This window comes from Macaca nemestrina, chromosome 2 (genome assembly GCF_043159975.1).
Source record: "Macaca nemestrina isolate mMacNem1 chromosome 2, mMacNem.hap1, whole genome shotgun sequence".
Lineage (NCBI taxonomy): Eukaryota > Metazoa > Chordata > Mammalia > Primates > Cercopithecidae > Macaca > Macaca nemestrina.
In genome coordinates, this window is record NC_092126.1 from 120,606,723 (window position 1) to 120,622,622 (window position 15,900).

Genomic DNA, 15,900 nt, shown 5'->3' on the forward strand with positions numbered 1-15,900 from the left:
GAGTTCAAGACCAGCCTGGCCAAGATGGTGAAACCCCATCTCTACTAAAAAGTACAAGAATTAGCCAGGCACAGTGACAGGTGCCTATAATCCCAGCTACTCAGGAGGCTGAAGCAGAAGAATCACTTGAACCTGGGTAGCAGAGGTTGCAGTGAGCCAAGGTCATGCCAGTGCACTCCAGCCAGGGTGACAGAGTGAGACTCCGTCTCTAAATAAATAAATAAATAAATAAATAAGTAAATAAATACAAAGAAACAAAATCCATTGGTAAGTAATACATACAAAATGAGCCCATTGTGTTGGTTTTCAAAGATACTCACAGGCACCCATGCTTGTGTGAGTAAACAAAAGCCAGAGAAATCTATGCCCAGTTGATCACAAATATACTCTCTGGAAGCAAGCCTGGGATGGGGAAGGCAGAATTTGATTTTTTACTTCTTTTTTTAATCTCAGCATATTATACCTATAATTACTTTTAACTCTACAACTTCTGATATGTTTACATTTGTGTTCAATAAGAATATAATCAGGATTTCTTATTTATGTTTCTAGCCAAAAGGGAAGGAAAGAGAGAGAAAGCCACTGGAGTTGGGTAGCGTGGGAAGCTGTGAAAGTGGACAAGCATAAAGAGCTTCCAAGGAGTAGAAACAGCAGGAGCAAAGATGTGAACATGGGAAAACCTCCACAGTATCTGGGTGACTGTGGAGTTTGGCTCTGTTTGAGCACCCGGGGATGACTGCTGGTGGTGTGTGGCTGAAGGTGAATGGGAACAGTGCATTCAGCAACCAGGCTGCAGGAGTGCTGCATGCCCCTTAGGAATTGGCTCCGGCCAAGTGCCCTGGCCTCCTTTCCTGGAGCATTTTGGTTTTGACTTGGGCCCCATGTCCAGTTCTGCCCTGACTTATGGGTCCACCTTGGAAAAGTCAGGAGACACCTGGGAAATGAAGGCACTAGACTCTTCCAGACTCGTTCCATGGCCACCCAGAGGCCTTGGGTCATCTACCCAACATCCCAAAAAACCCAACTGTGCACTGGCCTCATGCCAGGGGCCAGATGTTCTGCCAGGAGCAGCCTCTGCCCTCCCAGAGCTGACATTTCAGGGAGATGTGCGCCAAAGCGAGACCTGTCAGAGATATTTACAAACAGCCATCTCTCTTGACATCGCTGCACCCCAAATAAATCTTCTGGGAAGACCCTCTTCACCTCCAGCTCTCCTGATACAGCAAGACAGTTGTGAACAAGTTATTTATAACTCTATACCTCAATTTCCTGGTATGGAAGATGGGGATAATGAGAGGACCTGTGCCACAGGATGGTTGTGGAGACTGTATGAGGATATAGGTGCTGAGCCCAGTGGCACAGGGTACAGCCGTTCAAACCAACTGACATTTATTGAGGGCTGCTTTGTCAGGTCCCTCTCTACAGTATACTCCAACACACACAAACACACACAGCTGTAATCAGTGAGAATCCTGCAACATCTGAGAGTCTGGCAGCTTTTGTCTGGGCCTTTGCACATGCTATGCCCTCCCTTCCATCCCCCACCGGGGGTGACTCATAGCCATCCCTTTCTGCATCTCATCAGATACCACTTTTTCCAAGAAGCCTCCCTGTCGCACCATTTCCCCAATATCACAGATGAAGGAAAAAAGACTCAGAAAGGTTAAGTTACTGGCACAAGGTCACACAATCCAGATCTCATACTCTTAGCCCCCTAGGAACCTTACACTGTATTAAATGACATCAATTGATCAATCAATGGAAAGAGTGGGACGCATGCATCTCCTGATCCCCGATCCTATACATTTTCATCTCTTTGTTGTTTCTATCAAAGCCTGCTAAGTAACTACTTTTCCTCTAGGTGAGTGCCACTAGGTGATGAGGTGAGGTAATCAAATGACACAAAAGAGGAAGGAGTCCACCACCAGGGTAGGTGCAGTGGAGCAAGTCTTACAATGTGCAGGATTATAACTCCAGCAATGACCCCTAGGCTCATGCTCATTCCCCAGGTGGCAGTTTCAGAACACATTGCTCAGGTCTCACTCTGTAAAGGTAGGTACCAACCTTCTAGTAAGCCATCAGAACACACAATGCCAAGATCTTACTCCAGCCACCTGCCAGGACCTGGGGGGCAGGAGGAGAGTTCTCCCTACATTGTCTCATTTTCCCTCCCCTTCTGCAGTGAGATAGACCATGTCCAGTGCTCAAGAGTTGACTGGCCACACTGGGGAGTTTGACCACAACCTTGGGCTCCATATGCATGGAATGAGGTTGCCTGCAATTGTCCATGAGGCTGCTCCCTCATTTGTCTGGGTTTATGCTCCAGTGCTATCTCCTCAGAGACCTTCTCTGACCAAAGCCAGCTCTGCCTCCATCCCATCACTCTGGATCTCCTTCCCCAGCTTCATCTCCATTACACTGGCCACTCTCCCTCACATCTTATTGCTGATTAGTTGTCTGCTGTCCATCTCCACCACTGGGATGTAAACTCCACAAGGGAGGAATGCTGTCAGTTTCCTTGACTGCTGTGTGGTCAGTACCAGGGCAATGCCTGGCACAGAGTAGCCCTCTCTCCCTAAATGTTTTTGAATAAATGAAAAAAATGAGCTAAGTGGCTAAGATAGGTGTAAATACGACCTCAATTAGGAACAGTCTTGCCAGTCCTCTTTTTTTTTCTTTTTTTAAGAAAAAAAAAATGGGCCCAGCACAGTGACTCGTGCCTGTAATCCCAGCACTTTGGGAGGCCAAGGCAGGTGATCACTTGAGCCCAGGTGTTCGAGACCAACCTGGGCAACATGGTGAAATCCCATCTCTACAAAAACTACAAAAATTAGCTAGGCGTGGTGGTGCATGCCCATAGTCCCAGTTACTCGGGAGGCTGAGGTGGAAGGATCGCTTGAGCCTGAGAGGCAGATGTTGCAGTGAGTCAAGATCACGCCACTGCATGCCAGCCTGGGCTCTTAAGAAAGCAAGACCCGGCCGGGCGCGGTGGCTCACGCCTGTAATCCCAGCGCTTTGGGAGGCCGAGGCGGGCGGATCACAAGGTCAGGAGATCGAGACCACGGTGAAACCCCGTCTCTACTAAAAATACAAAAAATTAGCCGGGCGCGGTTGTGGGCGCCTGTAGTCCCAGCTACTCGGGAGGCTGAGGCAGGAGAATGGCGTGAACCCGGGAGGTGGAGCTTGCAGTGAGCCGAGATCGCGCCACTGCACTCCAGCCTGGGCGACAGAGCGAGACTCCGTCTCAAAAAAAAAAAAAAAAAAAAAAGAAAGCAAGACCCTATCTCTAAAAAAGAAAAAAGAAAAAGAAATGTGTACCCATTTTCATAACTGAATAAACAATTTTCATCAAAGTAAAAAAGAAAGCAAAGCTTGTCACCAAACCTCTCCACAGCAGACCTCACTCCACCCATCATGCTAGTAATATCCCATGAAGAAACTGACTCAATAAATTAGAATTATATATTAAAAATCTCATTTTAACTTGAGTTTCAACTTGTGAAAGTGAAGTGATATGAATTAAAGAATATTTGTACAAACCATTAAGAAAATGGGTCCAAGGATTAATTTTCTTTTAAATATAGCTAGGGTCACATTAATAAATTGATTAAGGAATGATACAGAAAAATCCAGGAAAAGAACAAAAGAGAGAGAAAGCCCCTACCCACCCCTACCTCCAACCCAGTGCAGTTCAGGAGCCTGAACAATACAGAACTTGGCCTTGAAGGGTTACTAAACTATGGCAATGGCCTTTCTGCTTCATGCTTCTTTGCCTCAGACCCCCTCTGGTGACACATGACTGGGCAGCATACTAAGTTCTGGTCAGGAGCTCAGGGACCTTAGTTATGGCAGAGAACTTTAGAGATGGATATTGATGGATGCAGGATGGTCAGGACACGAAGCAGACCAGAAGGACTAGAACGGTAGCATGCAGGAGGCCACAGCTCGTCCTCATCACAGTGGTACAGGGACTGCATCTGGTTCTCTGTTCCCTCTCCTCCAATGGAACAGGCTATTGCAGGAGGCGACAAGTTCCCTGTGCCTAGAGGATTCAAGCTTAGGTTAAACAGTAACTAGGAAGAGATGTTGCAGAGGTGATTTAATCTGGAGGTGAAAGTATGCCACATTCATGGTCACTTTCAACCCTGAGCTCCCGACCAGCAACTAGTTCCTTCGCATTTCACTACTCTCCAAACTCGCCTCACTTCAGTCAATGGGTGTTCATTCACTCAGGACAGTTATTGTGCACCAGCTATATGCCATGGGCCAGGAGTCAGTAGTGAACAGGACAACACACCTCTGCCCTCTTGAATCCTACGTTCTCCTGGGTGGATGCACACAATAAACCCATAAATCAATGCATGAATAAGATCATCCCAGGCAAGCTCTATGAATAAAATACAAGAAAGAATGTGATAGAAACTAATGGGGGAGGGGCTGCTTTGGATAGAGTAGTCAGAAGAACCATCTGTACAGAGGAGACATCTGGGCAAAAGGGCAAGAAAGAGCCCAGCATGGAAGAAGTGATGGAAAAGCATGCTAGGTTGAGGGAACAGCAAGTGCAAAGGCCCTCAGAAGTCTTCTGAAAACTTGAACTCAAACGTTCATGAATTGCATCCCAGCCTAAAGGTCTCACCACAGGCCAACAGTGCCTAACCTCACAGCCTGCGTCTCTTTCCCCTAATTGACCAAGTCAAGGCTGACCTGTATTGCCTACTGAAAAGTGCGTTCTGGGAGGGTGAACAAGGGCAGCCCCCAATTTGCAGGGAATTGAGATGTAACGGGGGCAAGAACCTTCACTTTCCTACCAGAAGTTCAGAGTCCACTTACAGGCCTCATGGAGAATACAATGTAAGGGGAAACTTCTGGAAAAATAACTGTGCCTCATGTATATTTCAGGACATTCCCTGGGGCTCCAGGTACAGAGCTCTTATCTGTGGAGTTCCAGAAGACAGAAACTAAATTTCCAAGAAGATACTAAATGGGTGCAGCCCAGGAGAACTCTACAGATGGAGGGAGCAATCTGCTAGAGATGAATGAATGCGGGAGAAGAAGACAAGATCAGGTCCCCGGACCCTGAAATAGACTCCCGCACTCACAGAGACTAGACAATATCAGCCTGTCAGGGGACCCAAGGCCTAAAAGAATCAAGTGAAATCTACCCACCCTCCCCCCGCCAACAAGAGGCAAACATCCAATCGCACCCCAGAGCTTCCAAAGAAGATCCAAGACCCCACTTCCCAACAGAGTCCTTGACAAAGTTCATCTCTAATTCCACATTCTGAGATATACTTTGCACAAGGCTGGTTAGCCACAGGAAGTATTACAGCAAAGCTCAAATTTCCCAGGGCGGAAGAGAACACCATGGCTCCTGTGTAAACACCACCAGCTCCTTACCAAAAGAAGGGGAAGGAGCAACAGCCTGCAGACCCACCTCATTGAGAAGCTAGGGCTGTGTACGCGCTGTTAGATGTCAGTGATAATAATCACAAGAGCAGCTAACACAGAGGATTTATCCTGCCCCAGTCAGTATTTTAAGCACTTTATCCCTATACAAGTCTTTAAGGTTTGTACTATTTTCATCCCCACCTTACAGATGAGAAAACTGAGGCATAGGTAAGTGAAGTAACTTGCCCAGGACTACACAGCTAAGACAAAGATCCAGCGAAGCTCTCCTCCTCCACACCCCAGGGAAGAAAGTGGTTATACCTGGGTAGTGCATGAAACGCTTAAAAATAAGTTTCTACCGGTACATTCAGGTCAACTACCGTCTGGCAATTCCCACGTCCTCGCCCAGTGCGGGAAGCAAGCCTGGGCCAGGCAGTAAATCCAGCAACCCGAGTCCTCTAGGAACAAGGCGCTCTGTTTCCGCAACATTCAAGCGCGTGATGGGGCCGCTGATAGTGCAAAAGCAGCTCTCCACCACCGCAAAGCCCATGGGAACCCGTTTCCACTCGGCTCAGTCGGCCTCAGAAAACGCTCACCCGTCTCTGGCTGCGAGGCACCCACGCTGACCTTAACCCCTTGGCGTCCGCCACCCTGGCGTCCTATCTCTGGATCTTCTGGCCGCTCGGTTTAAAAGATGCAGCCGCCGGGACAAGGGCCTCAGGCAGGCTGGGACGGTGCCCGCCGCCCGGAGCGCCCTGAGTCCGGCTCGCCAGCCGCGAAGTGACCCGCAGCCCTGTGAGCCGCCACCAGCAGCGCGCAACGCGACGCTGACCTGCGAGTGCCCCGCCAGGCTGGAGAAGAAAGTTGGGCGAAAGGGGCGCGTCCCAGGACAGGTGGCGCCTCCCTCCCAGGAAGTGGCTCCAGGAATTTTCGCTCAAGGGGCTACCCGGGGACCAGAGTCAGGGTCCCCAGCAGGAGCGACGACTGGTCGAGGTTGGCGGTGGCACTGCCCACTTGCACTGCGCCCAGTGCGCCCCCGTGCGCTGGGCGTACCCTAGACCAGGGAGCGCTCAGGTCCCGCCGGGGGCGCCGAGACCTGGCGGGGTAACTCGGAGGTGGGAGTGGCGGGGGTCCAGCTCCGGGACCGGGGCAAAGGAGGAACCAGCCCGGAAGAGGGTCTCACTCCGGGAGATCTAGCGGGGGTGTCCCACCAAGGGGGTGTCCAGCCGGGAAGGGTCTAGCCGGGGAGCGGGGTTCCCGGCTGCTGCCCGCACTCACCTCGGCCCCCGCGCTAGTTCGGCCTCTCCAGGCTGGAGAACTCACCGCGGAGGCGGCGGCGGATCCCCTGGGCGGGGCGGGGCCGGGGGCGGGGAGGCCGGGCCGGCCACGTGGGCGGGAGGCGGGCCGGGGACCCCCGCGGCGCCGGGCGACGCAGGACTAGGACGTGGCCACGCCCGGCCACCGCTCGACACCCCAGCTCCCCATGCACGGCCTAGGTCTACGGGAAGGCTAGAAAGAGGAGAGCGGAGACCCCAGGACATCCCTCCCCCGCCGCCACCTAAATCAGACTGAGGCTGAGAGAATTAACCGAGTCGGAGGAGGAGTAAACAGCCCTGCCTCTGGCTCCAGCTGTCCGGCCAGAGAACGCGCCGCGGAAACCCCGAGGGTGGGTCGAGGGCCGGGTACCGTAGTGGGAGGGGACTCTCGTGCGGGGGTGGTAGGGGCTGCCCTAGCGGTCCAGGGCCAGAGCCTGCACGCGGAGCTCCCACCCCCACCGCTGGGCAGATCTTGGGCGTGTCAGATCTTGCCCAAGCCTCACTTTCCTCGATGGTGGAGGTGAGAATGAGAACGAGCCTCGAGCTGCGTGAATCCGGGCGCCCAGTAGGCTCTCAGGAATCGCCGGCTTGTAGGTGGACGCCGAGCCTGAAAGTGAGGAGCCTGGGTCGTGCATGCGGAAATCAACATGGGACTCTAAATAAAACGAGTTTCTGCAGGCATTCATTCATTCAACAGATGAACGCCTACGGTCCTCATCACCTCTTAAAATCAGAAATAAAGAATGCCCTAGACTGTCGTTACTGGGCTCTTAAGAAAGTGTAAACCCCGATGCTAAAAATGAAAAATTCATCAGTTGCCCCCATGTGCCGGCAGTGCAATTTTAGGTGCTTGATCGAAATTAACATTCACGACAGCCTGTGCGGGCCCGCTTCTCAAATGAAAAAATCGAAGCTTAGCGAGGTGAAGCCAGCCCCCAGAGCCAGAGGATCACAGTCTGGCCCCCTGTTTACAGAGGAAAGAGCATCAGCCCAAGGTACTAAGGCTCTTGCCCAGGTGCAGGAAGGGGGTGAGGGTTGAGAGCTCCCTGGGAGGCCACCTGTCGTGACAGCAGCAGCTGGGATGCAGATCTTCCAGATTTACTTCATAGCAACCTCTGCCTTCTGTTGCCAGTGCTCAGCCCCGCAGTGCTGGGTGGCCTCTTCCTGGCCTACAGCCCACCTTTTGGGCCAGAAACTGGGCATCTTGAGCAAACCAACTTCTATTCCAACAGCTGCAACTTCATTCCACTACAGCTTGACCCCAGACCCAATGCATTGTGACCCACCAGTTTCCTGTTCAGGGAACACACTCTCCCCAGTACTCCATTTCCAAGGACAACTCCTGTGTCCAGACCCCTAGTCCTCAGTCTTTTCCCCAAGAACCTTTTGTCATTCTCCTTACTCCCTAATGCAGAAGATCCCTACGACAACCAGCCGTGTTTATCAAGTAATTACATTTATTAAGCAAAGGGCTTCTCCTGTCTCTGAAGTGCCTGCTCCCTCATCTGAGCTCAGCAGTGGCTTCAGATCCACCAGCCAACACCTGGTGTTCTACTCAGGCAGGTTTGTCAGAGAAAAGTTTTCTTTGCATTAGATTCAATTTAACAATTATTTGAGCATCTACTACATGCCACACACTGTGCTAGGCTCTGGGGACAGTAGTGACTGTCCCCAGATACCGAGACAGACAGTTCCTGACCTCATGGAGCTTATGAGCTGATGAAGGAGACAGTCAACTGACCCCTCACCGGGCAGCAAGAGAGCAGGATGTGGTGACAGACACCTGGAAGAAGCACTGGCCCAGGCAGAACACAGGTCACACTGCTGGAAGTCCATGGACCATGGACAGGGGAGGTAAGGGGAGAAAGAGGCTGGAGGAACCTTGATGGCCAAAGTGAGACATTAGACCTTGTCCACCTAAAGGTTCAGACAGAGGCATGATGGGATGTGAGCCACAGTTTGAAGACATCACACTGGCTGCTGAGTGAGAGATGATGCGGCAAGTGAGTCTCCTGTACACAGCTAAAGGCAATGTGCCTTTTTATTATTACTAAAGGCAACTGCCTTGACTTCCTCTGTTTTATAATTCAGGGTTTCTGGAAAGCAGGACACATCTGCAAGTAGGATATTTAGATTAGCAACACAGCAATTTAACCCACAAGGTTTCTATGTGCAGCTCTCCCACCCTCTCCCATCCATGCTGTGCTTGGCCCTAACGTGGACTTAGGGTTGGGGAGGACTTTGTTCCTAGACTCAGACTGAGAGTCTGTCGGGAGGAGAGATGATACACCCAAAGACAGTCCTTTATGGAGTGAGAGGATAGGCAGGAGATGTGGGTGTCTATCCACAGAGTTTGGAAACTGGTGAAGACTCCAGAAGCCTCTGATGGTCAGTCATCTTTTCTCCTTGAAATAGTCAGTTTATTCATAAGGGCCCATTCTTAAGTTCAGTTGCCTCTCCCCGAACTACAAGACAGGATGAGAAGGCCATGTGCGGTGGCTCACACCTGTAATCCCAGCACTTTGGGAGGCCAAGGTGGGAGGACCACTTGAAGCCAGGAGTTTAAGACCAGCCTGGGCAACAAAGTGAGATCCCTGTCTTTACCAAAAATTTAAAAATTAGCTCAGCATGGTGGTATGTTCCTGTAGTCCCAGCTACTCGGGAGGCTAAGGCAGGAGGATTGCTTGAACCCAGTTTGGGGTTGCAGTAAGCCATGTTCACACCACTGCACTCCAATCTGGGCTAACAGAGAGAAACCTATCTCAAACAACAACAACAACAACAAAAAAGAACAGGCTAGTGTGGGATCAGGGCAGTTACTTCACAGAATCATCAACTGGGGAAGCCAGGGTTTCTGCAAGAGCCCCCCACCTGGATGGGCAGAGGATGAGCTATGTCTGACACCAGGCAGAAAAGCAATGGAGAGGGGCTGGGACAAGGGGTTGGGTAGCACCTTCAGGGAAAGCAGCCACAGGATAAGGCACAACCAGGGTCAAAGGTGGGATTCTGAGACCAGTGGCCCCAGCCACCTAGTAACCACTGGGTACCTTGAACACTTGCTGAGTGTCTGTTGTGTGTAACCTTACATTTAAAACCCTCTGCTTATGTAACACTACTCATTGTAAAGCAATATAGAAAATACCAGAGATACAAAGAATAAGAAAACCCACCCACAATCACACCATCCAGTGGTAACCACTGTTAATCTGTGTCCTTCATTTTTCATTTAACATATTGTGAACCCTTTCCTTTGTCATGAAATATTCTTCCACAACATGATTGCTAAAGGCCATTTGGTCCATTGTATGCATGTGCCCTCTTATAATCAATCCCGACTGGTACTTGGTTTATTCCTCATTTCTCGTTATCAGGATAATGCTTACTAATAAATTTTTTGTTTTTTTGAGACAGAACTTCACTCTCACGCAGGCTGCAATGCAGTTGCACTGCAACCTTCACCTCCCAGTTTCAAGTGATTCTCGTGCCTCAGCATCCTGAGTAGCTGGGATCACAGGCACCCGCCACCATGCTCAGCTAATTTTTGTATTTTTGTATTTTTTTTTTTTTTTGTATTAGAAATGGGGTTTTGCCATGTTGGCCAGGCTGGTCTCAAACGCCTGACCTCAAGTAATCCACCCACCCTGGCGTCCCAAAGCGGGGATTACAGACGTGAGCCACCAGTTCTGGCCTGAAAATCTTTTTTTTTTTTTTTTTTTTTTTTTCAAGGCAGGGTTGCCCAGGCTGCAGTGCAGTGGCACAGTCTCAGCTCAGTATAACCTCGACCTCCCAGGCTCAAGTGATCCTCTTACCTCAGCCTCCCAAGTAGCTGGGACTACAGGCATGTGCCACCATATCTGGCTAATTTTTCTGTCTTTTTTTTTGTAGAGACAGGTTCTTGCTATGTTGCCCAAGCTGGTTGTGAACTCCTAAACTCAAGCAATCCACCCGCCTCAGCCTCCCAAAGTGCTGGGATTATAGGCATGAGCCACCATATCCAGCCTCGAAAATCTTTACACAACAAATGTAAATATGCATTTTTAGTTACTTACTAAAGATAAAACCCCAGAAGTGGAATTACTGGAAGAGACATTTAACTCTCTGCCTATAGCAACGCACTGTACAGATGCTCCCCCTCCACCATTTTTTGGCATTTGAAAGGTGTGGAGTGTCCGGTTGTCGTCTTCACCCAGGGAATGGTGATGTCTGGGCATCAGTCTTTTTTTTTTTTTTTTTTTTTTGAGACGGAGTCTCACTGTGTCACCCAGGCTGGAGTGCAATGGTACGATCTCAGCTCACTGCAACCTCTGCCTCCTGGGCTCAAGTGATTCTCCTGCCTCAGCCTACTGAGTAGCTGGGATTACAGGCGCCTGCCACCACAGCCGGCTGATTTTTGTATTTTCACTACAGACAGGGTTTCACCATGTTGGTCAGGCTCATCTCGAACTCCTGACATCGTGATCTGCCCACCTCAGCCTGCCAAAGTGCTGGGATTACAGGAGTGGGCGTCAGTCTTATTGTTCAGGCCTAAGCAATGCTCTTCAAGTGCTACTAAAAGGCTTCTTTCGAAGCAAGTCCTTTCTGCTTTCATAATCTGGGTTAGAAAACCTGAGGAGCAAGGCTGAGCTGGGGAGTGGAAAGGCAGAGAGAGGCTGTGGAGTAGGAAATACCTGAGTTCAAATACAGCTTGAGCCCTGTCCTGAGGCAGGACATGAACTAAACTCCTAAGTCCTTTTGGGAGGGTGAGGGGAGCTCAGGCACTACGCAATGCATGGCATAGTAGCAGACATCCAATACACATTGGTGATTCTGATACAGCTCGTTCTGCTAACCAAACCCGCGTCTATAGCAAGCTGTTATCCAGTCTGGAGACAGGAACCACAGGGTGTAAAACCTTAAGATAACAGCCTTGTGGGGGAAATACGTAAAACAGCCCAGTCGTTCTCCACTCTGGGATCACAGTAAATGGATGGGAGCCGTGTTCTAATTTGCAAAGTGAGGCACAGATGCAGTTTTCTCTTCTAGGGAACATTTTAACTGTCATCAAGATAGGCAATAATAGTGTTTTTTAAATTTACTAATTTAAATTAAATTTAAATCTTTTAAATTTACTAATAACTGTTATTTCTTAGCCAGGCACAGTGGCTCATACCTGTAATCCTAGCGCTTTGAGAGGCCAAGGCGGGTAGATTGCTTAAGCCTAGGAGTTCAAGACCAGCCTGGGCAACATGGTGAAATCCCATCTCTACAAAAAATACAAAAATCAGCTGGGGATGGTGGCGCACGCCTGTAGTCCCAGTTACTCGGGAGGCTAAAGTGGGAGGATCGCTTGAGCCTGGGAGGTTGAGGCTGTAGTGAGTGGATTTGCAGCCTGGGTGACACAGTGAGACCCTGTTAAATAAATAATACAAAAGAAAAGAAAAGGAAAAACACTATTATTGCCTGTCTTGATGACAGCTAAAACAGATAATAATGTTTTTGAGCACTTGTCATGTGCCAGGCACTGAGTGGGCTATCCCCTCCCCTCCCCTGCTTTATCCTCACAACAACCCCATGCGGCAGGTACATTTTTTCACCCCCATCTGACTGATGAGGAAACTGAGAACCAGGGAGATGAGGTGACTTGCCCCAGTGACTGCTTAATGATAGGGTGGGTACAAGCTGGTTAAAGCAGTAGAACCTGAGTCCAGTCCAGATGGAAGGCCTCTGCAAGGGATACGGCCTCGCTTCATGAAGCAGCACTCTAGTGGGCAAGAGGCTCCTGAAGACACATGTCAGGACCTAGACTGGAGGTGGACAGTGGTCAGGGAAGGTCTCATTGCAAAGGAGGGATGGAGACTGAGAGAGGGTGATTCAGGTAGAAGAAATGGCACATGCAAAGAACCCGGGGCAGGAACATAGGAGTGAGGAATTTCAACAGTCTGGTATGGTCAGAAAAGAAGGGACACAGAGAGGAGAAGTCAGCAAGGCATCACATAAGAGCTTTGGTATTCACTTCCAGGGCCACTGGTGGTTTAAGCAGAAAGTGACATCTGATCAAGTACCCATCTCCCTTGAAGGCTATTCCTAGCTGCCCTGCGGAACTGAGACCTCCAGGAAGCAGGAATTCCATTTCAGTTAGCTATGCCATCAGCTACCCAGGCGAGGGCCAAAGAAGACATTCAGGGGAAATCCCATTTCATAACTTATACCTCCTAACCTGCCCCCATGACTCATCCCTATAGGAACAGGGGCTTTCCATGTGCCATGCTTTGTGCCTAGAATTTCACCCAGCCTCACATTCAAGCCTCACAACAGCCCCATTAGGTACTGAATTATTAACTGCTTTTTTTTGTTTTGTTTTGCTGTTTTGAGACAGAGTTTTGCTCTGTAGCCCAGGTTGGAGTGCAGTGGTATGATCTCGGCTCACTGCAACCTCCACTTCCCAGGCTCAAGTGATCCTCCCACCTCAGCCTCCTGAGTAGCTGAGACTACAGGCGCATGCCACCATGCCCAGCTGATTTTTGTATTTTTAGTAGAGACGAGGTTTCAACATGTTAGCCAGGCTGGTCTCGAACTTCTGACCTCAGGTGATTCGCCCACCTCTGCCTCTCAAAGTGCTAGGGTTACAGGTGTGAGCCACTGTGCCTGGCCCTATTATTAACTGTCTTCTAGATTTAGAAAATAAGTCCTAAACAGGGCAAGCCGCCTGCCCAGGGAAACACGGAAGATGGCAAACTGAGATCTAAGTTCAAGATGCCTCAGACCAAAGCCTGCCTCAGCTTTAATCACAATGCTAATTATCGTCGTCTCATGAATAATAATACACAATTATACACAGGTGTGCAGGATACTGAAGCACATCTACCTCCAGAGATACAGAACCAAAGGTAGGACCTGACTGTATTTGCATTCAGCTGCCAGGCATGCTCTTGCCTTTCTTTTCTACAAGTTCCCTATGGCCTGGCCTTGCCCAACCTGGTAGGAAAAGTCTATGGTTTGCTTTGAGGCTGATGTCTGCCCACTCCCCAGGATGTCTCTGACCAGCAAGAGTGGAAAAGACCAGGCAGAGCCATCTCATTCTGGAAGACTGTTATTTGATCTCTTCCCATCTCCCTCCACTAACTTCTAAAACTTGGGAAATTGCCCTGACCTTGCACTGATGGTTTGAGAAACAACCCCTGCCTTTGTTCACATTCAGAATGGAGAGTGGTCATCTGCCTAGCACAGAGACCTTACAGCAGCAAGTCCAGAAAAATGTATCTCTATCAGGATTAAATGGCAACCAGGAAAAAAGGAGTCTGGGGAATGGAACATTGGCAGATTTCAAGGTGCACAGTCAACTGTCACAGGCTATGTGTGGTCAGCTATTGGGAACCCCAGAGCTAACGTCTTAATTTTGCCAAATTAAGTTCCTCTTCAGCCCTCACCTCTGCAACAGCCAGGCATGGACCCACCATTTTCTTTCAGGGGATAGAAATGATATAACTTATCACCTGACAAAATACTTGGCCTAAAGCTCCTTGTGGGCATGGAACTGTCTCCCACCCATCCCGATATGGCCCCCAAAGAGCCCAAGACCTGCTCTTTCATGGAATAATTAATAGCTACTATTCACCAAGTACCTAGCACTTGCTGAGCACAGCCTTGGGTACTTTATATACTCCATCTCATTTAATCCTCACAATAACCCTTTGTGGTGGCTATTAGTCCCATCTTACAGATGAAGAAACTGAGTTTCAGAACATTTAGATGACTTGCCCTCAACTCTATATATATAGGAAGTCAGGAGGGCAGGGGTCCTGTGTTTACCATGTCCATCACTATGTCTATGTCCCAGCACACACTTTGGAATTAACCCTGTTAAGGCAGTTGTATCATCTATAAATGCAAAAGATGGTGCAAGGTCCCTTCCTGAAAGAGCCCAGGAAGCCAAGCTCACTGATCTTGCATTTCTTTTCCTTAATCCCAAAGACCCCATTTGAATTTTCTCATTGCAAAAGTTCTTATGCCATGTTTGTGTCCATCTCTCCCCTTCACTGCATCCTCTAACTTATCTTATTCTTGGGCCTCTTATGATTTCATTCCTTGTGGACAGCAAGGACAGGATATGCTGAGGGAGGAGTGGGAAACACTTTTTTTGGGGACCCACTGTGCCCAGGACTGCAAAGAAAGATTTTATGTCTCCTCTCTCCTCCACCTGCTTAGCTTATCATCTGTAGTTCTTATTCAACTAAAGCAACGACATTTTTTTTCCAATTAGAGCCTCCAAGAGGAAACTAGTCTTTGCTCCTCTAATGCTGGTATTTCTAAAACAAAGCAAAGCCAGTGGCAGGGCCCCACATATGTTGGGGACTGCAAGAACCCTAGGCTGCTGTAAAACCAGACAGCTTTCTAATATCATGGTAAAAATGAGGGCTTCTCATGCTGTCCCAAGAGAACACTAATAGAAAGTACTAGCTGCAACATTTCTTTTTCTTTTTTTTTTTTTAACTTTTTAATTTTAACTTAAAATTTTTTGAGACAGGATCTTGCTCTGTCACCCAGGCTGCAGTGAAGTGGTGTGATCATATAATTCACTGCAGCCTTAAACTCCTGGGCTCAAGTAATCCTTTCACCTCAGCCTCCTGAGGAGCTAGGACTACTAGCACACACCACCATGCCGAGCTAATTTTAAATTTTTTTTGTAAAAACGGAGTCTTGTTATGTTGCCCAGGCTGGTCTTAGACTTCTGGCCTGAAGTGATTCTCCTGTCTTGACCTCCCAAAGCGCTGAGATTACAGGTGTAAGTTACCATGCCTGAACTATTTGTATTTTTTGAAGCCTCAGCCTGCCGAGTAGGTGAGTCTATAGGTGCGCACTGCCAAGCCCAGCTGCAACTTTTGTTTTAATGAAAGAAAAGGAAAGAGAAATTCATGTATTGCAGTATCTGCCTCACGAGATCCATTTGCTTCAACTCTGAACCAGATTTACACTCAGTGTTTTCAATGAGAAAGGAACCAAGTCACTCAAGATTCTTCCTTCTGCTTAAACTATTACTGAGGGACAGAGCAGCCTATTGATCAGGAGTGGTGATGCTTCAGAGACTTCAACTCCAGTGCTGCCAATTCCTTGTTTGTGCCCTTGGCAAAGCTATACAATTTCTAGACCTCAGAATCTCAAAATTGAGGCTGCTGATAGTACCCTCCACAGGGGGTCATGGTAAGAAAAAACATGAAGA

General features: G+C 48.9%; 2 protein-coding genes across 4 annotated transcripts in view; one reads left to right on the forward strand and one right to left on the reverse strand.

The window, feature by feature from the left end:
• Window positions 1–6,716, reverse strand: part of LOC105482527 (Rho guanine nucleotide exchange factor 3) — a 346,919-nt gene extending 340,203 nt beyond the window's left edge. For 2 of the 3 annotated variants that reach the window (XM_011742693.2, XM_011742663.2), the window contains exon 1: window positions 5,985–6,223. The gene's annotated coding sequence lies outside the window, so the exon portion shown is untranslated. Of the gene's footprint in view, window positions 1–5,984; window positions 6,224–6,666 lie in introns of those variants that run through there. The other variant, XM_011742660.2, reaches the window with a different exon arrangement.
• Window positions 553–2,608, forward strand: LOC105482504 (spermatogenesis associated 12). The gene has a single exon (XM_011742645.3). The coding sequence runs from the start codon at window positions 882–884 to the stop codon at window positions 1,458–1,460; it is 579 nt and encodes a 192-aa protein (XP_011740947.2). The 5' UTR covers window positions 553–881; the 3' UTR covers window positions 1,461–2,608.
• Window positions 6,717–15,900: the final 9,184 nt, after the last annotated feature.